Raw genomic sequence first — 24,225 nt, forward strand, 5'->3', positions numbered from 1 at the left:
TTTCTTAAGACCTTTATTGAAATTGTATTTGATGATTATACTGCGTATACTGGCCATAGTTCGAAAATAATGGTTTTACACTTAAGGTTTTAAAAAAATAATTAAATAACATATTTTGTTTTTAAGTATTTATTCATAATGTGAAATGAAATCGATGAAATTGTAAGAATTTGTGAATTTGACAATAATTAATATCTAATTATTCCCGTTTCCATATTTTGCCAAATATATTTTATTCCTGAACCATGATTGTAATATGAGGATTTTTTGAACAAGTTAAATAAATACATTTATTATAAAAGTTTATATTTTACATGATTCATTACATAATATTTTTTTTTTATTTTCACACTTCTATAAAAATAAGGATAATTAAAACAACACGAAATTGTTACAATATTTATTAAAGTAAAAAGTGTCTACGTCCAGTACGACCTAAGAGAACAAAATGTAACAAGTTTTAGCTGTCGTTGTATTCACTACACCAAACGTGTAAACAAAGTATGGCGAGACAATATAACGTCCGAAAAATATTTCATTATTTTAACAACTACGTTCGTCATACATACATACTAACATTCGCCAAATCGAGAATCGAAATTGAATTAAGAAAAAAATCAAATACAATATTTATTATTTATTTAAAAGAGGTAGGTAGACTCGCAGAGGAGTCCCCTGACGGTAAGTGGTCCTCCCCCTACATCAGTAATGTGCCACTAACCTTTAAAACAAAGATATCATACCCCTTGTATCTGTAATTACACTGGCTTTCTCACTCTTCAAGCCGGAACACAACAATTTTTAGCACTGCTGCTTGGCGGTAGAATATGTGATTAATGGGTTGGACCAACCCAGACGGGCTCGAACAAAGGCCTACCGCCTAGTATAAATAAAGAATGCAAACTCAATTGCAATGTTACATCGAAATTTCAATCTCAGGCCTGTCAGAAGCATATTCTCCAAGCGATCCAACATAATTTAGAAACGTTATATAGCATATCAACAATTGTATAATAGCGAACATAGGTACATAAGAAAATATAAAATTAAATCTTTTAATTTCCAACTGGCGAATTGTGCGTATGATCCTGCATTTATATAATACATTATAAAGAGCTAATTTTGTTCATGACACTTTGTTTACAGTTTGTGTACAACATTCATTTTAAATAAACTATATATTTATATATGTGTCGTTAACTAAACATATAAAATATGTTGATCAGAACTTACAAGCATATGTTTATAACTATTATATGATAGTAATACGGTCTTAAACACTATCTATCCATATTTTTTAACCACCGCCTTATAATATTCAAAGAACACAGTCCATTTGAATTACATCATTTATTTTAACAAGACCTGCTTGTTGGGATTTCAATACAATTCGTACGAGTCAATTTCTCTCAATTTAATTTTTAAAACTTAAATAGTAATATTTTAAATATATTTATTTTCAATACGTCATTTACTTTTATATTGTATTATAGTATATTTATAAAATGTGTACTTATGGGAAGAGAGATGTTTACAAAACAAAATGGAGAGCTTTTGGAGAGCTCTTATAATTTTCTATTGCTTCAATTATTTTCACGATATCTTTCAATGTTCGGTACATTACAATAACGGAAATAAACGGCTTCATACACTATAATAAGGAGAGAAATAATGATAAAAAATATATATTAATTGGCCTTTTTCTCTTGGGTTCGTTCGTTAAGGTTAGTTTTAAAACAAATGTCACTAAACCTAAACTAAAACCGTTAAAACGTGCAAAATATTTTTTCAAGATAATCTATTACGAACAACTACTACCAATTCATTTTCAAAGAATTACTATTTTTTCTATATTATCTTACAAATAAGCATAAAGTATTAATATAACTTTAGTTAAATAGTATTAAATTTTTTTAATTTTGTATAAGCCTTTATGCCATATGCCATGACTATAGTTTTCATCTTTGTACTTATTGTATTGAAATCGTAGAAATTTGATAAGGTTATTTCTATATAATACTTTAGTTTTAAATAATTCACAATTAAAGAAGAATTCATAAAAAAAAACTGAATATTATTTTATACATAAAAAATATTAAACAAAAGGCGATGGTTACTTTGTGCGAATTACAAAGCAATATTACTCATGAAAATTTTTAAATCAATCCAAAATGGTAAAAATTTTGTACAAAAACAATTTTGGACCCCATTCCTTTACACAACGCACACTGACCTTTGTCAAGATCAATAAAAAAAAAAAAAACATGTCTTGGAGGGAAAACTCTTTCAATAAAATTCGAGATATTCGTACACCAAACGTGTATGAAAAAATAATTATATTATCATATATTTCAAGATCCCTATGCTTTAATTTTTCAAATGTTTAATACATCAATTAATAACAACTTCTTAATTAATTTTATACATGAATAATGTATTAAAAGAATTTCCTACATATCTTTAGATTCATACCTCTCCAATTTTTTTTAAACTGTTGCGGCTCACAACAATAGATACAAACAACTTTTCTATCTATAAATTGCTGAAAAAAGTTAATAAGTAACTACAGAGTTACATGCATTTGCATTACAGAAAATATTTCAACATATTTCTTTATTATCAAAATCTCAAACCTAAGGTCTTAAACATATTATGTACTAGGATTTCATATCAATTGTAACTTTACGACTAATCCGTTTTAACCTAAAGTCAAATTCTATCTGTGTTATATTAAAATTTTAATTTCACAACGTATACATTCCTTGCTAAAAAACATTGTATAACGATTTTGGATTAGTTAATAATGTTTCGTCTTTTTCTTTCAAATACTAGATTATTGAAGATGGATAGAGACAAATCATTGAAACTATTCAACCGTTGAACAACATTTTTCAGTAAGAATGTACATATACTTACAATAATAATAACTATTTCTATAAATAATAATGCTATTTAAAATTGACAAATGAGAAATATCAAGGAAGATTTAAATCATCTCCGATAACAGCAATTGCAGATCAATTAGTTGCAATCTTTATAATATTTATTCATTTTCAGTGAAGTCACTAATTAACTTAAGGCATTTCATACACATATTTAATACAAGTGGAACTATAAATTTTTTCAAGATCTGAATTACTTTTACTTCGAACATGAATGTTATTCTATTATCCTTATAACATTTTTAAACTTGAAAACCAATTTTTTGTATTTTTTTTTTATATTTCAATAAAAAATATGAATCTATAGCGGTTACAAAAAGGCTTATTTACAGCGATAATTTGTCTTATAAAATTTGCAAATATACCAATTTTATGAAATAAAGTGCATAATGACGACCCTGTTTTATTATAACAACAAAACTCAAAACGGATGGGTGGTTTCAAGTTATAAAACAAATATATATTATAACCAAATATTTTCATAATAATTCCAACCATTCCCAAAGTAAGAAGTACATTTTCTTTCTTGCCAAATTATACCGGATCCTATCTTCTAGTCTTTCGGCGAAGGGTGGCTTGATCAATAGTTCCGGAACGTTCTCGTGGGCTTGAAGCTGCTTCCTGGGGATGAGTTGAGGAACAGCTCAATGTAACGGTGGTCCATGTTGTTCTTGTCTCGTCTCATCGCCTACAGAATAATCAATATATACATAAAAATTTACTCTATGTAAATATAGTAACAAAGTCAAACTAAGCATTAGTTGCTACATATTATAAAACAAAGTCCCTTTCCGCGTCTTTCTGTATCATGGAGAAGCAATACCTCTTCTCCATATGAGCGCGTATACTGCTTAAGCCGCAAAAAAATATATTTATTTGATTTCTAATGTTACTACATATATATATTTTTTGTTATTATTAACTATTTTAATATGATAGGCAAACTTTTTTATCTTTTAAAAATGCAATATGATTTATAAAATCGTTTCTAAATTATTACTTACTCTCATAGCATCTTCGTGACATTCAAATTCAACATCCGCTTCACCGGACGGTCGGCCGCTGTTGTCATATAGAATGTTTATATTCATGGGTCGAATAGGTTTGAAGAACTAAAAAAAAAAAAAAACTAATATTAATTTTAAATATCTAATACAACCCAGTAATAGAGTGTGGGTTGTTGGAGAGAATTAAATAGACATACTTGAGATAATGCCTTTTGAGTGCGGAGTGAAGTTACCAACATGTTTTTTTTTTATTTTCAAATTTTATATTTAGCTCTTGGAAAGTTTGATCAGGTTTCACAGAATATCACAGTCAAGTGAAAGGTAAGGTAAGGAGTGTGTATATAGTACACATACGTAAGCGATGTCCTGCGGCGTGGCCTTGAAAGGCAGTCCGCGCATGTGCACGCAGTAGCTGCCGCCGCGACGGCCACTGCCGCGAGAGTAACCACTCCCACCACCACTACTGCTACCACCGCTGCCGCCTGTAACGTGAGACGGATCTGCATGTAAAAATTAAAAAAAGATTAATATCAATTACATAAAAGTTAAATTATAAACAATAAAAACTAATGTATAGCAAAAATATAAATCCTTTGGATTAACTTTTTGATATTTTCTTGTTCATAACATGACAATCTATTTATCGATTTTTATTTTTATTATTTTTTTCTTTATTTATTTTAATTTTAAAATGATATAAAAATGAGTTCTATTTTAGCTGAATAAAAAGACATCTAACATTATTGTTTTGACTTTTTGTATATGGATGGCGTAGAAATAGGAAACTCCAATGCGTTTCTATAACATATTTATCCGGCAAATAAGCCACCTGATGGTAAGTGGTTCTCACCTCCCATAAAGATTACCGATGTGAGAAATATTAACCGTTCCTTACATCGCCAATGCGCCACAAACCTTGGGAACTAAGACGTTATACCCCTAGTGCCTGTAATTATATTGGCTCACTCACCCTTCAAACCGGAACAGAGAAATACTAAGTATACTTAGTATTATTGTCTAGAGGTAGGTAGAGGTAGGTTGTCTGATAGGTGGGTAGTACGTACCCAGACGGGCTTACACAAAGCCCTGCCACTAAGTAAAAGTTATTAAACGATGATGTAGCTTATACAAGCACGGTCCACCTACCTCGTCCGTACGAGCTTCCCCTTCCCCTGCTTCCGAAACGGCTTCCATATCTATCATTCCTATCGTATGGCGTGGGTCGGTAGCCTCTCGAGGATTTGAACCCGCCACCGCTCTCCATACGCGAACGGTACGCTCGCATCTCGTCCGCAGAGCTCATGAACACCTCTATGTATCTGGAAATGGGAGGAGAATGTAAATAATTCGTAATACTCTTAAATGTTATTATATTAATCGAGATTTAACAATCACTATTAATTATTATCTTTTATTTCATTCGAAGGTTCTGATCTGTGGAACACTAGCGATTTGGAGACCGTGAGTATTTTTAATACCAGAGAAAAGATTTTTTTTTAATTTAACATATATTATTATATTTATATTCTCATATCTGAGTGTGTGGATGTGACTGGTTTATTTTACCACTATAGTATTTTTAGCAATTGCATATATCGTGTAGTTCTGCCCTACAAATTGTTATGGCGCATCCAAACCGGCATAATTAGAAAGCCGGCGTCGTCTCTGCCGGACATGTATGGATAGACCATTACATTAGCTTTGATATCAGACTAATTAAAAAAAATCTAAGTCCAGCAGTCTTCCCGTCTTCATCTCCTGCCGCTCCCCGGGTCCCCGTCCCGCTCTCCCCGCTCCCCTCGACCGCCCAAACCTTGGACAACTCAACAACCAATCACGATTGCCTTCCCAAATGCTACCAAACGTGACACTTTATAGAATACCATAAACAAAATTCTATGATTTTGATTCCCATAAATTTATTTACTTTACAACTTTAAAATAAATCTTCATACATTTAATGAATTCTAATAATATATAATAAAAAGGAAAAATGCAGTTGAATAATACGAGGAATATCTGTTGGTATGAAATCATTTTGGTGAAGATCTAAAAATTAAAAAAAAAACTAAAATGAACATTGTCTTTGTTTATGATATTTATATATCAAAATGTCATGAGGAGCAGCATTCTAGAAATGCAAAATATATCGTTTATTAGCCCTTAATTTACTAAATTATCCCAAATTTTAATCTATATCATGACACCTCAGTTACATGGTTTGAAAGCTATGATTTATAGAATGAAGCCCAGTGGAAAATGATTACTTTTTTTTTTAATAACTATCAAAATATATCCGTATCGCTATAAAACCATCCCAAATTTACACTTAAATAATAAAATACATTATACATAAGACATAAACAATGAAAATTAAATAGAATTCTATAAACCACAGATTCAAGTAAAAGGGGTCCCATAGTTAACCCTCTACACCAATATACTGAACTTGTGGTGTGCATTGATCTTCGCATGAGGATATTAGGCAATATTGCTGTGGGGACAAGTTGCCTGTATTGGATACGACCGAACATTTGATGAGTGATAGCAGCATTTTAGCTAAATTATTAATAGTAATTCATTTTAATGATACCAAAGATCTAAAGCAACTGTTTTTTAATTATATAATTTTGATGAAATCTTACCATTTAATATTTAATATATTTCAATATCTAGTATTAGTAGTAAACCATTAGTGAAGAGATTGTTTGTGTGCTTGGAATTCATTTTTATTAAGATATAAAGTTTAAATTGCATCATATTTTTGCAAATTAAACTTATATAATCTTTACTTATTCTTATATATCATATTATAAGATTCAATCAGATATAATGTTGATAAAACTTTCAAGATTAAAATGAAGAAAAACAAAGTTGCAAAATATCCGCACATAGCACACCACAATTAAATAACGTTCCCCCCACCTGTGTCCTATTTTCTCCCTGTCCCTGTTGAGAGCGTCTTGAGCGCTCTGCTTGTCAACGAAGTATACAAACGCCTCGCCCGAGGCCCGCCCCGTGTGGTCGGAGAGCAAGTGCACCCAGTCAGGGGCCACCGTCAGCCCTGCCCCGTCCGAAGCAGATAAAATCAAGTTACATGGTGCCAGTGTATTCTTATTGCAGAAATTCACATTTAGACCCTATATATAAATATCTAGTGATGTATGACATCTATCAAATGTAAATGATAATGAATAAAAGGATTTTTTTAAGCAATTAAAATCCAATCAATAACTGGTTGTTTGGGAGATTATTTATTTTTTCAATTTTCAACTGTTTTCAATTTTCTTACTACACAGTCCTAGCCTACTATTCCCCAAGATACAATTTTATGGTTTTGAAGATTAATTTACTGATGATAAAATCATAAATACTCACCACTAAAGAACTGCACAATTTCTTCTTTAGAACAACCGAAAGGCAAGCCCCTCAGTTTAACAACACCTACATCATCAGTAACATTGGGTATACTATCAAAACCATTTTCACTTTGACGCATTGCATTCAAAGCCCATTCCATGTCTTGACGATCAGTCGAAAATACTGAAACAAAAATAAAAAAAAAATTAAAATACTATTAAGTAATTACATTCATTGATCAAAAAGGATAACATATGGACTTCAAAAGATTTATAGATAAAAAATAAGGCAAAGGTATTGTAAACCTTCAGCGAACCTTCAATGTATCTTTTCCCCATATTTTCCTTGTCTTTTTTCAAAGCCTCCTCAACGTCTTCTTGACTTTGCACCTCGACAAAACATTCTCCTGATGGCCTACCAGGACGTACTTCAGTCAAATGAACACCTAACAAAAAAAGTTTTAGATATAATTGTAACTACAATCCCTCTTACACTTAAAAGTACATATATAAAATATTCTTCATATGTATTTTAATATAAATTTAGATTATTTATATAAAACTAGTTTTTAACGTCAAAATCACAAGCAAACAAAAACGAATCAATTGTTTGTCGTGCTGCCATATCTAATAAATTATAACAATTACTTTAAAACCATCTTGAAAAATATGAAATTCTTTATTACCATCTTTTTCATTCAAAACATTTACGCCGTTTAAAAAGTCGAGGACATCTTCAATAGTCGTAGAGAAAGGCAAACCCCGTAGTTTGATAATGTGGCTACCGTCACCCGAACCCAACATTTTGAAATATGGGTCAGTAAATTTTAATGTATGGTTAAAAGAACAAAAACAAACTGTTTTAGCTGCTAATAACGATAGGCAATTAGCATTCCACAAGTTATAAATAGATAAAATTTACTTTCGGCGTCGTGAATTTTGTGACGTCTCTTTTGGCCCGCTTTTTATTTTTTAATTATTAGTATTTAGTAGATTTGGCTTTGGTCTTACCCTATAAAGCCTAATACAAAACAAAATATTTAAGCAAATACTATTGACAATTTCATTAATCAAACTTGTAAAAAGTTATTTTTTCAAAAATTTATTGCTACTGATTTCTACGAATCTTTTTGAAAAAATATATTAATTATGTCTCTTAATAGAACACACTCAGACATTTATTACCTGTGTAATGTCAATTGATGAAAAAAATGTTTTTCTGTAATCTGTATTTGGTTTGAGAATTCAGAATCTAGCATCGGTTTATTACATTAAATTATTTTTAATGTACATTTCAATGTTTGTTTAATGTTTTAACGTATTTGTCTTCTTAATTTTATCGATATATTTAAAACGTATTTTGTATACTATAATAAAACCCACTTATAAAATGACGGTGGACGGTGATGATAAACCCCAAAGGGACCGTGTGTTTATGGATATTTCGATTGGTGACTTGCCGTCCGGTCGAATAATATTTGAGTTATTCAACGATGTAGCGCCTAAAACTGCTGAGAATTTTCGTGCACTATGTGCTGGTGATATGGGCATTGGAAAAGTTACTGGAAAACCTTTAACTTATAAGGTTAGCAAAATTACCGCATTGACAAAGTTAACGCTTGAACCTGTAAATTTTATTGCAAAGTTCATAGCTAAATATGTGACCAAACTGGTATGATCCTAGTTATTGCAATTCTACACAAGTAATAATACTGCTTTATCATAGGGTATGGTCTTCCATCGAGTGGTGAAAGACTTCATGATACAAGGTGGTGACTTTACTAATGCCAATGGAACTGGTGGTGAATCAATTTATGGAGGAACATTTGAAGGTATATCAGACATTGATATATTGCTTAACTACAGTATAGTAATACTGAGTACCTAAGAACAGTTTAATTTGATTTAGTCAATTTTAACCAAAGACAAACATAAATGTAATATATTACAAAGTAGTAAATAAAGTACATATAAGTACATACTAATAATGAGAAACTCATATATAAACAGCACACATACATACAGCAGCAACAACAATATCTTACATCTTTTAAAGTAATTTCAATGTAGTGTGTTTTTGTGAACTTAGTTACATTAAATTAATAAATAGTAATTTTTTTCTGCCTTACATATTTATTTCCAACTTATAAACTAGAAATTATTTATTTGATGGTTCATCCGGCGCTTTCATCATCAATGTTATATATATGCTTGTTGCAAAAAAAATTGCCATATTGGTTCTAATAATCATTCCTGTGATTTGCATTCAATTATACATACTATCCAGCTTTAAAATATAAATGTATGTATTCAGATGGGCAGAAGATATTCTTAATGTATATAAGAAAAAAGAACTTACTGGCGGTAGGGCTTTGTGCAAGCTCGTCTGGGTAGGTACCACCCACTCATCAGATATTCTACCGCAAAACAGCAGTACTTGATATTGTTGTGTTCCGGTTTGAAGGGTGAGTGAGCCAGTGTAATTACAGGCACAAGGGACATAAAATCTTAGTTCCCAAGGTTGGTGGCGCATTGGATATGTAAGCGATGTTTGACATTTCTTTCAATGCCAATGTCTAAGGGCGTTGGTGACCACTTACTATCAGGTGGTCCATATGCTTGTCCGCTTTCCTATTCTATAAAAAAAAAAAAGAATTATTTTTGATAATGTTTATGAATTACAGATGAAACATTTGAGCTTCAACATGATAGACCATATTTGCTGTCCATGGCTAACAGGGGCAAGGACACAAATGGTTCACAGTTCTTTATGTAAGTTATGCATGATAGGTAAGGAATACTTATATTTTACAAAGACTTGAGACTAATGCAGAGATTTATTATTCTTTTAATAAAACTGAAATGGCTGTTATTTATCTGATTCATGAAGGTTTCCTCATGAAGGTTTCCTCATGAAGTTTTTTTTCACCGACAAATGTGAGACCATTCTTCAATATTACATTACTTTTTATTTTAAATTTGTGTTATGATAATTATGCGATGGAGGCTTAAGTTTTGTCATGTGGCTAAACTGCCATAAGTAAGATAGTTAAATTTTTCTTTTATGGCTCACCAAATTTATTAAAAAGCAATATTCATATATCAATAATTTTTTTGATTAGTTTTGCAGTAATGTCTTTGTTTATTAATTATGATTTCCTTCATGACTCTCAAGTGGTCTGATCGAAATCTCGAAGTCTGCTTGGACACACATCACTATAGACACTACTCTGATTTTTGAAACAATAATAAAACTAAAGTGCACTTAGATACCTGTATTAAAAGTGAACTTGTAACTGCTTTCAACTTGACATCAATTGAGAAAACAAAATGGTGTCAAGTGTATGCAAAAATAAAACGAGTGACAAATTTATGCAAAAATTTGTTATATTACATGAAGCTGCATATTAATTATATCATTTTAAAATTTTTTATTTTATAGAGTCTGAAATGTAATAATTTGAATATGCCATTGCTTAAAGCTGTGTAAAAATCAAATAAGCTACAAATTTGTCTCATCAGAAATCTTTATAGTTTTGAAAATATAGGAACTGGTTTGTTACATAATTATGAGTGTCGCCTGGTATTTAAGTCCTGTTTTATTTAAGTTATTTTTTCAAATTGAATTCCAGCTTTCTATGCAACTTGTAGTATACTTTTAACATGTCTTAAAATATATCTTAATTTAATAAAGTTAAAATAAAATTAGAAGTAGTTAACGATGGTGTGGGACCACAACCATTAAACATGGGCAACTTGACACCCTTTAATGGGAACTTAATTCTTGTATTCATTACTATTATGATAAATAATTATGGTTACGTAATATTGGTAAATCTGCTGTATATAATCTATATAATTAAAAGGTTTGTTTCCCTTAAGAAGGAGATAGCAATATTGCGATTGTGTACGGCAGAGTCGCCATTGTTATAATGAATGTATGTGCTTGAAGTCATCCACCGCTAGTGTGTGTCCGTTGTTGCGTAGAACGCGGCCGACGCAGGGAGCGGCGCGCTATCATTCTTGTTGTGTTCTGTGTGTTGTAGAACAACACAGCCGGCGCCCCATCTCGACAAGTGAGTTTATTTCATTTTATTAGGCACAGTAACAGAGAACAGAATCAAACAATTTTATATAGCATTACATAGTAAATTACAAGTGATATTTTATACGATTTAGATAAAAATATAATGATTAAAATAAAAGTTAATACCTTGTTTGACATTGGAGTTTGTCTGTGGCCAGTGTGCACGTAGTGTTCGGGCACGTGGCGGGAGGAGCGGCGCTGGTGCGCCAGCTGGAGGCGCTGCCGGTGGACCGCAACGCGCGCCCTCTGCAGGACGTCGTCGTCGCCAACTGCGGGCAGCTCGTCAGGATCAAGCCCGGTCAGTGCCTGACTAGTGAACACCCTCTATATTGTGTGACTAGCGTCACTATAGAATTTTCCTTTGTTGTAAATAAAAACTATATATTTTTTTATTTATAAAAAATACTAAAATAACTTTTTAATATATCACATTGAAATCACATATTTACCAGATATTTAGCATATTTTAATAATCATGTCATGTCATGTTATAAATATAATTTATAATCTCTTATTATAATTGAAATTTATTTCTTAAGTACAGTAATAAAATACATAATTATTTAATTTTTATTCAAGTACTCAATTAAAAAATTAAAAACTACCATTCAAATATTTTTTATAGGCAAGAAGCGTAAGCAAGAAAAGGAAAAAGAGAAGGAGAGTGGAGATGAATCGGACCAGTCCCAAAAGAAGGATAGGAAGAAGAAGAAAGATAAGAAAAAGAAACGGTAGTATAACAGTAACTAGCTCAGTAATATCATTGTACGTCAGAATTATTAGCCAATTTACTTAATGTTAATATAGCAATAGTATTTAATTATCTATTAATATATCTTTCAGATATATTTATGATTTAGGATGATCAATATACAAGACAGGCAACTATATTTCACTTATTGACAACAATCAGCTTATCATGTTACTTAAATATAAATCAGGTTACGTAACACTGTCCATATCATCTACATAGGTAGATGGAAAATTGGACCGCATGCCCATAGATTTTACCATTCGTTCCTATATGCGATGACCAACCATGGAAAGTAGTTATATTTGTTCAATCAACCTGCCCGAGAGCCTTTGCCCATTAGTGAGCCATTTACATGACTTAGAACAAAAACACTAATAACAAATGCATACTAACATCATATAATAATTGAATCATTTGTACAACCAGCCATGCAGACCGTTCAGCAGATGAAGAGGTCCCTGAAGCACCATCTCATCCTCTGGTGACAACTTCTAAGATAGATCCGAGGGAGATACCTGAAGTACCAACAAACAGGTTTCTCATGAGAGGGGGTCGTGACCAAGACAGGGACAATAGGAATGACGCCAGGAGGGACAGAGAAAGGTATAACATTTCAATCCATATAATCTGTAGACAAAAAAAAAATCAAAGTTTTTTCTTTATTATTCTAAAATATGGTTTAACAAGTCCTATTATATATTCTGAATAGGTAGGGTGAGTACGGAATGTCTCCTTTTGAAGTAGTTCGTGATTATAAACTACATTTAATATGTATATAATTAGTATTTGTCATAATAATAATTATAAGTTTTTACCTGCTGACCGTGCACTACTACAAACGTATAAACTTTTCCAAGCTGACTTGGCTACACATGTATTTACCAGAATTACGTCTTATCCTTAAAAGAAGAAAACTTTAAGAAATTAAACTTAAGAAATTTAACATGATATTTTAATTTACAGTTTCAGTCGATTTTTAATGTAAGTGGAATTATTATGATAAAAATTTCAATACTAAACTTTTGAACTTTTATGAATTCTTATTCATTTAGAATGTTCCCTCCAATTACATTTAATTTCTTGTATAACGTAAAATAGATAAGGATTTTTAGGGTTCTGTATATTTAATTTTAGTTCAAATGTTTTTTTTTTTTTTGTAGGATGCGCTATCGTGAAAGGGAACGTCACTCGTACACCCGAAGCGGAAGAATCATAAAAGGTCGTGGAGTATTTGTGAGTATACAATATGATTAAAAATACTATCGGGCTATCATCAATGATTTGACATTCCAAAAGAAGAAATGTTAAATGATCACCGAACATCGTTGCTAGTTCATGAAATAGTTAGGCGGATAAGTAGTCACGACAGCCCATAGACGATGGCGCCGTTTCATAACCAATTCTTGCAACGCCAAAGCGCCACCAACCTAGTTCTACTGAGATGTCCCCCGTGCGTGTGGTTACACCGGCCGAGTCGGTCTGTGGCGGTGTGTGTGATAGTGTGTAACGTGCGTGTGTGTGCAGCGCTACCGCACGCCGTCCCGCTCGCGCTCGCGCTCGGCCACGCCCCCGCACTGGCGACAGGCGCAGCGACGCATCGTCAAGCTGCAGCACGTCGAGGTAAGCCATGACATAATACCTTCCAGTTATTTAAAATATATTGACGAGCCGGTTGGTGTGGTTGGTAGACACTTGCCTTTCACGCCGAAGGTTCTGGGTTCGATCCCCACCCAGGACAGACATTTGAGTGCATGTACATTTCTGTTTGTTCTGAGTCTAGGTGTAATTATCTATATAAGTATGTATTTACAAAAGAAAAGTAGTATATGTAGTATATCAGTTGTATATATATATATATATATATATTTGAAATAAATTTTTTTAAACTAGAATACATTCATAAACATGTGTTAAACATGATCTTTAAAATAATATTAATACAATAAGTTGCTATTGATAATATTTGATAAAGTTGGCGTATATGAAATTGAGCACGAAATTATATAAGCAGTGATATAAATGTATATAAATATGTATAATTGAATGTTGCAGCAGATGGAACGCAGGTACATAGAGCACGAGAGGCCAAAGAGCAAGGTGACGGTGCAGCATCACAGCAGTAAGTCCGATTACTATTTATTGTGTATATACATAAAATATAATTCTTTAATAATACTCTGATAATCAAAAAATAAATAACAGCCGAGATGGCCTAGTGGTTAGAACGCGTGAATCTTAACCGATGATCATGGGTTCAAACCCGCGCAAGCACTATTGAATTTCCATATGCTTAATTTGTGTTTATAATTCATCTTGTGCTTGACGGTGAAGGACAATATCGGGAGGAAACCTGCATGTGTCTAATTTCATTGAATTTCTGCCACATGTGATATCAATAACTGATAATAATCATGGCTAATGATTGTTAATTATAAAAAAGCTCTTAATATAATGTAGTCTTGGAGAACCGTTTTCTAGTTTTTTTTTCTTTTCACTAGAAGAGGGAGAAGAGGGTACACCAGAAAGACCGCGGGAGAAGGAGGAGGGAGAATGTGATTCTACTTTGGGTATGTATCACACGGCGACGGTGATCATTGGACAATTATTTTTACCGAAAAAAATATTTTTTCGAGATTAATGCGAATAGAAAGTTTTTAAACCGACGTTTATTATTTTATTGTTGTGGTGTAGGATCGAAGTTGCTACTAATAGATTACTCTTTCCAGATCAATCTCGTCACGAGAAGATTGATTACAACGCATTGGACTTTGAAGAGGATATAGAACATGACGGTATTTATTAGATGTCTATAGTCGTTGATACTGGTCGAGTTGTATGATTTTTTAATCATAGTGTCTGAAACATGAACTTTTTCGTACGTGCAGATCGCGCGGTGGGCTCGGAGCGCGCCGAGCTGCTGGCGCGGGCTCTCGGAGTCAACCCCAAGCGGTGAGTCCGCTTACCGTACGTGTTCGCGCATAGGGTTTTTACTGGTGGGAGGGCCTCGCGCAAGCTCGCCCGGGTAGGTACCACCCACTCATCAGATATTCTGCCGCAAAACAGCGGCACCTGGTACTGTCGTATTCCAGGTTGTAGGGTGAGGGAGCCAGGGTTACTACAGGCACAAGGGACGTAACATCTCGGTTCCCAAGGTCGGGGGCGCATTGACGATTTAAGCGATGGTAAACGTTTCCTTCAATGCCAATGCCTACGGGCGGCGGGGACCACTTACTATCAGGTGCATTCGCTTTCCGCCCACCTGTTACATGGCCGAGCGTCCGCAGGCGCGACGAGTGGCGCGGGGGCGCCAGCCCGCCGGCAGAGGCGCGCGCGGCGCGGCGCGGCCCGCAGTCGGCCGTGGCCGCCGTGAGCGCCGTGAGCGCCGTGAGCGCTGCGGGCGCTGCGGGCGCTGCGAGCGCTGCGGGCGCTGCGAGCGCTGCGGGCGCTGCGAGCGCTGCGGGCGCGCCGGCCGGCTACGACCCCTTCAGCCTGCTGCGGAGCACGTTCACCAAGAACAAGGCCGCCAGGTGACCGAGCCGGCTGTGGAAGTCATGAGTTCCATGCTAAATTTTTATTCTAATTTTACAATTGAGTACCATCCAATATTACATTTTGTAAATTAAATTTAAAATTTATTTAGCTATTGTAACTATGAGGTGTATTTGAAAGGTCGTTGCGATTTGATTTAAAAAAAAAATTTGGTTCATATTAAAATACGTTTGGAACCATCGAACCGAATAACCAATTCTAAAATAATATCTATCCTATTGAGAATAATATATATCAAAAATAGTAGCTATAAATTATTTGTTCTTATACTTCTTCTTTACATTCGCAAAACGATTAAAAATTTAGTAGCAATCATCTAATTTAGGCCTAAAAAATAGGTTCTCAGCCGTATCCTAAAGACGATTGCAATAGTATCGATATATAATTTCCGATTCTTTTTTTCGTAATAGGAAAGAGGACCGTCCAGAAAGATACGATAAGCACAGAGAAGAGAAACAGCTACGTGATAAGCACAGAAACGAGAGGGAACAAAAGTACTCGGGGCATGATGAAAAGACCAAGAACTTGAACAAATTACAACACAAGGAAGGCAAACGTCAAGCAGACGATGAAAGAAAATCGAGCGAAAGGGAACGTAGAGATCGCAGCGTGACGAAAGATAATCAAAGAGACACGCCTTTGGAAAGACAAAAGTCATACCGAGACCGTGACGATAAGCGCGACAGGTCCAGAGAGAGATACTGGTCGAAGGAGAGGGGCGATGAGAGGGAGAAGAACGATAGGAGGGACAGGTCGAGGGAGAAAGATAGGAACAGAGATGATAAGAAGAGGATTGATAAGGACAAGAAAACTAACTCGACTACCGTTAAGGAAACGTGAGTTTGTTTATTGTACTTAACTTAAAATACTAAATATTATCTTAATTTTTTATTTTTCATTTAATTTATTTTGTAATAATTCAAATAATATATATAAATTGACAAATTGTCTTAATTTCAAACTTCAGATAAAAATTAACTGGCTTTTACAAATTTGACCTCAAACACGTACAAAATAATATATGTTAAACGTATAAAAAAAATAATTCGATTACAATTAAAACTACTTTTATAAGACTTAACAGTATGTAAGGATTTTTTAGATCTAAATCACCAACTCCTGAACGCAAACCATCGTCTGATAACAAGTCAGCGGACGACGAAAAGAAAAAGGTAAAGATTTAATTTAGAAATCGCTTTAAATATTATATCGAATGTTTTTATTTCAAATAATTATCGCAGTAGAATCACAAGGCAATAAATTGATTGAACAGCAAAAAAATCATATGAAAGTTTTCACGACAGATAAATGGACATACAATTTTATAAATTTATAATATAGGTCGGCGGACGAGCAAATGGTACCTGATGGTAAATGGTCACTAGTTCACTACCGCACAGGCTCGGCGCTGTAAGAAATATCTTACATCGACAATGCGCTACCGATCTAGGGAGCTAAAACGTTATGTCCCCGGTGACTGTAGTTACCCTAGCTCATTCACTCTTTTTTTTTATCGCTGAAAACGCGTTACGCATTTCCCCCACGGGAACAGTGGGGGTATGTGGGGCTCGCCGGTGTCCAAGGCGCCGGGTGCGAACATCGGAATACCCACCAAAAATTAGTTGTACCCTTTCCGTCTTAACGAGGAGTTAAAGAGCGTGAAGCTCATTCACCCTTCAACAATACTAAGTATTACTGTTTGGCGGTAGAATATCCGATGAGTGGTACCTACCTAGATGGGCTTTCACAACTCTACCGCGTAGTATAATTGAAGTTTAAAATCTTGTCATATAATTCGAAAAGAGCTGGCAAGATACTCCGCAGTTACTTGGATGCTGCGAACAGTGTCTAATGTAATATAATTTGTTTTTAATCCGTAAGAGTCAGTTGTTGCTGATACGCACCGCTAACCGCTAATCTGGAATACCCTTCCGACCACCGTTTTCCCCACCACCTACAATATGGGTACCTTCAAGCCTAGAGTGAATAGGCATCTTCTAGGCAAGCGCGCTCCATCTTAGACTGTATCATCACTTTCCATCAGGTGTGATAACAGTCAAGCGCTAGCTATAATTAAATATAAAAAGAGTAATTAACGAGATTTATTGTCTGGCCTGTCTGTAAAGAAAGAATTACATTTAATATAATCTTGTGAATAGACGATTGAAAGTCGCTTGAATAAAGTATATTTTGTTAATTTTGATTTTATTTCTTAGGAGGAAGAGAGGAACGAGGCTCGCAAGGAGCTGATGAAGATAGTCCGTCTCATCAAGTCGAGGCAACGTGAGCGGGAGAGTAAAGCTTCAGGTAAATTTTAATTTGCATACCGATATTACCGTATACACTGCTTGCGTGTTCGTATTTATTATCCCAACATTACACTACATATATGCTTTATTTGTACAAATACACAAATAATTTCATTTGGCTTTAGACAGTACATAGACAGTTACATTAAAAGTTATTTTCAAACGTTTAGCCTGTAAATGTTATCAGTTTAGATTTTAAAGCAATTTAACATTACCACAATTGTATTATAATTTTGATGGATGTGTGCGTGGGTCAGGGGCGCGACGTACGGTCAGCAAAGAGCATTTTTATCCGTGCAGTGACGGAGAAAGAATACATTTCACTGCCCCTCTCTTTCCCATGGGTGTCGTAAGAGGCGACTAAGGGATATCTGAGCGACCTACTCATCCGGTGGTAGGATGCTAACATCCGCCTGGCTTGTTACCACCGTACGCATGGTGAAAAACTCGTGAAGTGGTTTGCAGCCGCGTTTCGAGGTCAGCCAGCGTACAGCCAGAGCCCGAGCGAGTATTGCCGCGATGGGTGTTGGTCCAATGGAGACGGCTGTTGAACCAATGCCGGGGGAAACTGTATTGACCTGCCGGACAAGGAGACCCGAAGAAACGGCTGTTCCGCTGGCCGCCCGTGGCATAGTACAGGGGCCCGAGCGTGCCTAACCAGCTCGTGAGGCTGCCCCACCAGGCCACGCATAATCTCGGGTGTTAACGCGCCTGTTCCAACTTTCTCTCTCTTCGGGAAGTGTGCCGGAGGCTTGGAGAAGAGCTAATGTGCAAGCGGTTCCCAAAAAAGGGGATCGGTCTGACCCGGCAAATTATCGGCCAATAGCTATCACCCTAGTACTTTGTAAGGTGATGGAACGGATTTTAAACAACCAACTGATCCATTACCTAGAAGATCACTCTTTAATTAATGATCGTCAATACGGGTTTCGACCAAAACGGTCCACAGGTGATCTTCTAGCGTACGTAACGCACCTCTGGGGTGAAGCTATCGACAAGCATGGAGAATCGTTGGTTGTCTGCCTCGATATCTCCAAGGCTTTCGACAGGGTCTGGCACAGAAGTCTTCTCTCCAAGCTGCCGGCATATGGTCTGCCTGCTCAGCTATGCACCTGGATTGCCAGCTTCCTACACAAGCGTAGCCTTCGTGTTTTAGTTGATGGTTGCGCTTCACAATTCTATGTAGTGAATGCTGGGGTCCCCCAGGGATCTGTGCTGTCTCCCACACTCTTTCTTTTGCATATCAATGATATGCTCTCCCTTGGGAACATACATTGCTATGCAGACGATAGTACAGTGCATGGTGGATACCACGGACGCGCAGTGGCTGGGCGAGCGGAAATTGAGGAGAGGCGGAAGGATCTTGTCATTGAACTCGATAGGACGTTAGAGCTCATCGCCAAATGGGGCTCTAATAATCTTGTTGAGTTTAATGCCAAGAAAACACAGATATGCGCTCTCACGGCGAAAAAGTAAACATTTTCCCCTCTTCCCTCCCTCTGTGGTACTCCGCTGGTGATGCAAAGCAAAATCGCCATGCTGGGTAATGACGTTCGCCGCGACCTTAGTCCAAGGGATTACATCGAGGCTGTTATAAAAACAGCTTCACGGAAACTCGGAGTTCTGAACAAGGTGCGGCGCTTTTTCACGCCACAACAACTGTGCCTGCTGTACAAAACACAGGTACGGTCTTGCGTGGAATATTGCTCGCACCTTTGGGATGGCTCCGCTAAGTACCTACTTGAGGCCTTGGACCGGTTGCAGCGACGTGCCATACGCATTATTGGCGACGTAAGGTCACAAACACCCTTGAACCTTTACAATTGCGTCGTGAGATAGCAGCACTGAGCGCTTTCTATCGACTGTATCACGGCGAGTGCTCTGAGGAATTATTCTTTCTAATTCCTGCTTCCCCCTTCCTTCTTAAGTCCACGCGAGCTGGTTCTGGTTGTCACCGCCTAACTATGACATCAATTCCATCGCGAACAAAGAAATTTGGCAACTCCTTTCTTTGTCGCACTTCCAAAAAATGGAATTCCTTACCAGCTCACGTGTTCCCCTCCTTTTACAACCCGGGTTCCTTCAAACGAGGCGTGAAGAGGCATCTTGCGGGCCGGCAAGGCGAAGGCGGCTAGTGCAGAACGTTTTTCCCGTCTGTACTGGCCGTCGTCGCGTTTGGACTCTACTACCACTTACCATCAGGTGGAGTAGAGTCATTTGCCCTCCCGGCGAATATAAAAAAAAAAAAAAATTTTTACGTTTATACATGCAATCTATAGTTTGATGGCGAAATTACAATAATGACAAATATATTATAGTTAATAATTGAATGTACAGAGACTAAGAAGAAGCGTCGGTCGTCGAGCTCGTCGTCGGACTCGGACGACGGAGACAAGCGGCGCCGCAGTCGGAGCAGGTATCTTTAAACTACATAGTTTTTTTTTTCAAATTATTATAGTTATTATATAAGAAATAAATTCAATTTGGATCGAAGAGTCAACGACGTAAGTGTAATAATACAAGTTCACGTATCAATTTATATTGCTTGCACAAAGCTCTACTACCAGTAAATATGATATTTACTGGTGGTAGAGCTTTGTGCAAGCTCGTCTGGGTAGGTACCACCCACTCATCGAATATTCTACCGCAAAACAGCAGTATTTGGTATTGTGGTGTTCCGGTTTGAAGGGTGAGTGAGTCAGTGTAATTACAGGCACAAGGGACATAAAATCTTAGTTCTCAAGGTTGATGGTGCATTGGCTATGTAAGCGATGGTTGACACTTCTTACAATGCCAATGTCTAAGGGCGTTTGGTGAGAGTTACCATCAGGTGGACCATATGCGCCTCCGCCTTCATATTCTATAAAAAAAAAATCAATAATAAAGCTCGCAAGTCTTAAATAAAGTATTTGTTCCAGGGGCGCCCGCAGCGCGCGCGTGCGGCGCGGCCGGCGCTCCGGCTCCGACTGAAGGGTCGCCGCTCGCCAGCACATTCAAGTTTCAACTATACTCACATTTTAAACCAATTCAGCCAGTTACAATAGTCGTCTATACATTAGAAAAAATATTTTCTTTTTTTTAAAACATATTAATACTTTTAATTTCTTATAATAAATAATATTGTTCCCTATAAAGTTGCTCGTAATATTAATATATTACGTGCGTCTGTTCATTTGTAAAAATTGGTTTGATATTGGCTTCTTGTACACAATGATATAGTGTGTGTACCTTTACATTGACTAGTATTTTTTTATTCGTAATAACACAGATAATTATTAATATTGAACCTTTTGACTGCAACCCATAGGAAAATAGACAGATAATTTTTAACATAAAACAATTAATCATTATTCAAATTAAATTGACTTCACATTCATACGATCAAGTAATTTTTGTTATATTTTGGTAGAAAAAAATGATTCGAATTGTAAATTTTATAATGTATATAAATGACAATTGTACTAAAATTTGGATTCTGAGCGAAAGATTTTTTCTTAATTAATGGATTGAAAATGGGTTTTTGTTTTCTTTAATGTGTTATTATCAAACTTTTGATAATAATTAAAATATGACATAGTTTTAAATATGTAAGGACCTTCAGTGAATTCGATTTCTCGTTCATTTTAGTTTTAATATGTATAATGTAAGATACCTTTGCGTTTTAAGGTAATGTAACCGTATTATTAGACTTTGATTATGTTGAAATTTTATTTTACTCAATAAACATTAACGGCCTTACTAATAAACGTGTAGCGGGTGAATAGTTACTATAATAACTCTTTCTTGCTGGCATTAGTCGTATGACATTAGAAAAAAGCAAGCATTAGGTATATATGTAACTACACAACCGATAAACAACGTATGTTAGTGAGGAGGCAATTTCAACAGGCTTTATTTTATTATTTATATCCTTCTGATAATGGTTTTTGGAAGAATTAAAAACAGCTGAGTCATTCAATCACAAGTCTTAAAAATTAAGCAAGGAAACTTTAGGGGTAATTACGGTTAAGTATTCATAGTTTGTTATCTAGATTCACTTTTCAATAGTTTTTTTTTTCTTAACAATAAATGAATTCTGAATAATAGTTGTCTTTTTTTTGTGATCAAAGCAACGTTTATAAATAAAACACTTATACTTGTATAAGTATTTATTCAGCGGATTGCCTAAGTATGGTCGTTTTTTGTAGTGATTATGCAAATAACTTAGGACTAAGTTCTCAACACATTGAATTGTACAATTTTCGAAAATATGAATTATTAATAAATAATTTGTATAATATCAGTAAAGTCTATCCAGGATTTTGTTAAAAGCCTTACTGGCTTTGTGCAAGCTCGTCTGGGTAGGTACCACCCACTCATCAGATATTCTACCGCAAAACAGCATCGGTATTGTTGTGTTCCGGTTTGAAGGGTGAGTGAACCAGTGTAATTACACGCACAAGGGACATAAAATCTTAATTCCAAAGGTAGATGGCACATTGGCGATGATTGTGCGTTGGTAACCACTTACGACAGGTGGACCATATGCTTCCGCCGCGTACCTATACTATAAAAAAATCTCTTAATAAGAGACTAAACTTTTTTACAGCATTAAATTTTTAGTTTTTGATAAATATGTGACTCACGGTTCATTTTAGCAAACACGGTAAACGGCTACGCTGTTAAGGAAATAAAATAGATTGTTAAAATGGTAATTTATATTACTGAATATAAACACATAACAGCTAAAACAGGTTGTCTTGATACTAGAAAATGTTTTCCTAATATTTCCATTATTATTTACCGTGCACGTATCGATGATTGTATTTTGTTTTATTTTAAGAATATCTATCTTCTCACCAATACTAGTTCATCAAAATTGACCATTTTTTAACTGTTGCATTCTAGCTCTTAGTTTTATAGTAATATTAATAAATCCATCACTGGGCTAAGTAAAATCGAGGACCCTTATAAATGACCATCACGCAACGGCAGTTTACCCATAAATTTATAATTGAACATAGTGATAGGGCTTTTTGTAAGTCCATCTGAGTCCCACTTACTCTAATCGCTTAAAAGGAAAAATGTGTTTCGGTTATGGTGGCTATTCTCATCATGGACCATTCACAAGATACGCGGAGTGCACAAGTATGCGCAATCACAGATGCAGAAGCTTCTCTTTCATAATCTACCTACCTACTACCTACTACCTACTGGAGGCCTTGGACCGGTTGCAGCGACGTGCCGTACGCATTATTGGCGACGTAAAGGTCACAAACACCCTTGAACCTTTACAATTGCGTCGTGAGATAGCAGCACTGAGCGCTTTCTATCGACTGTATCACGACGAGTGCTCTGAGGAATAATTCTCTCTAATTCGTGCTTCCCCCTTCCTTTTTATGTCCACGCGAGCTGGTTCTCGATGTCACCGCCTAACTGTGTCATCAATTCCATCGCGAACAAAGAAATTTGGGAACTCCTTTCTTTGTCGCACTTCCAAAAAATGGAATTCCTTACCAGCTCACGTGTTCCCCTCCTCTTACAACCCGGGTTCCTTCAAACGAGGCGTGAAGAGGCATCTTGCAGGCCGGCAAGGCGAAGGTGGCTAGTGCAGAACGTTTTTAATGTCTGTACTGGCCGTCGTCGCGTTTGGACTCTACTACCACTTACCATCAGGTGGAGTAGAGTCACTAGCCCTCCCGGCGAATATAAAAAAAAATCTATCAGGGCGGCAATCTGTCAACGAACGGCGAGGGGGTGGTACAACGGTTTTGCATAGTGCATACTTAGGGTTAAATGATCACGAAAAGTAAGAAAACTTTGTTTCTTTTTGCTATAACATTCAACAAGTAATACTTTTTATTACTATATTAGCTTTTGGGTCCGTCACCTTACTTTCAGCGGACAGTTTACAGTAAGATAGGTCGTATAGGTTTAATCTATTTCAATGACAGGAAGAGTAAAGATATAAAAACAATCATCAATCATTGGTCGAGATCTAAAATATACACCAATCTCCGGTATGCATTATGGATGCTTAAAAAAATTTAATGACGTCGATATAATTAAAAATAATGTTTACATCAAAGTATAATAAGGAAAATTAAAAAACGTGGTAGCACTACGTTCTCAATGGATAGCGCTTCGAATTTATTAAAAAAAGTTTATATATAGTTATAAGTTTATATATAAGTGTACGTAATATAATTTGGAGTTGCGTTCGTATTTTAAACGAAAAA

The 24,225-nt window shown here is 35.5% G+C and overlaps 2 protein-coding genes across 3 annotated transcripts; one reads left to right on the forward strand and one right to left on the reverse strand.

The window, feature by feature from the left end:
* Window positions 1-385: 385 nt before the first annotated feature.
* On the reverse strand, window positions 386-8,253 carry LOC126773025 (heterogeneous nuclear ribonucleoprotein H2). Of its 2 annotated transcripts, none has more exons than XM_050493645.1 (8): window positions 7,995-8,253; window positions 7,626-7,754; window positions 7,328-7,492; window positions 6,875-7,013; window positions 5,096-5,268; window positions 4,304-4,431; window positions 3,947-4,054; window positions 386-3,630 (listed from the first exon to the last, which is right to left on the reverse strand). In XM_050493645.1, the coding sequence occupies exons 1-8, from the start codon at window positions 8,110-8,112 to the stop codon at window positions 3,523-3,525; spliced, it is 1,068 nt and encodes a 355-aa protein (XP_050349602.1). In that variant the 5' UTR covers window positions 8,113-8,253; the 3' UTR covers window positions 386-3,522. The 2 variants fall into 2 exon arrangements, with proteins under 2 accessions (XP_050349602.1, XP_050349601.1); XM_050493644.1 differs by having other exon boundaries at window positions 4,304-4,449.
* A 301-nt stretch (window positions 8,254-8,554) lies between these two features.
* On the forward strand, window positions 8,555-21,897 carry LOC126773042 (peptidyl-prolyl cis-trans isomerase 8). Its single transcript, XM_050493665.1, has 19 exons — window positions 8,555-8,893; window positions 9,035-9,140; window positions 9,993-10,080; window positions 11,355-11,384; window positions 11,554-11,693; window positions 12,021-12,126; window positions 12,576-12,752; window positions 13,310-13,382; window positions 13,674-13,769; window positions 14,202-14,268; window positions 14,648-14,716; window positions 14,876-14,941; window positions 15,035-15,098; window positions 15,434-15,676; window positions 16,109-16,534; window positions 16,801-16,870; window positions 17,915-18,005; window positions 20,345-20,423; window positions 20,926-21,897. The coding sequence occupies exons 1-19, from the start codon at window positions 8,699-8,701 to the stop codon at window positions 20,975-20,977; spliced, it is 2,238 nt and encodes a 745-aa protein (XP_050349622.1). The 5' UTR covers window positions 8,555-8,698; the 3' UTR covers window positions 20,978-21,897.
* Window positions 21,898-24,225: the final 2,328 nt, after the last annotated feature.

Source organism: Nymphalis io, chromosome 13 (genome assembly GCF_905147045.1).
Source record: "Nymphalis io chromosome 13, ilAglIoxx1.1, whole genome shotgun sequence".
NCBI classification, from domain to species: Eukaryota; Metazoa; Arthropoda; class Insecta; order Lepidoptera; family Nymphalidae; genus Nymphalis; species Nymphalis io.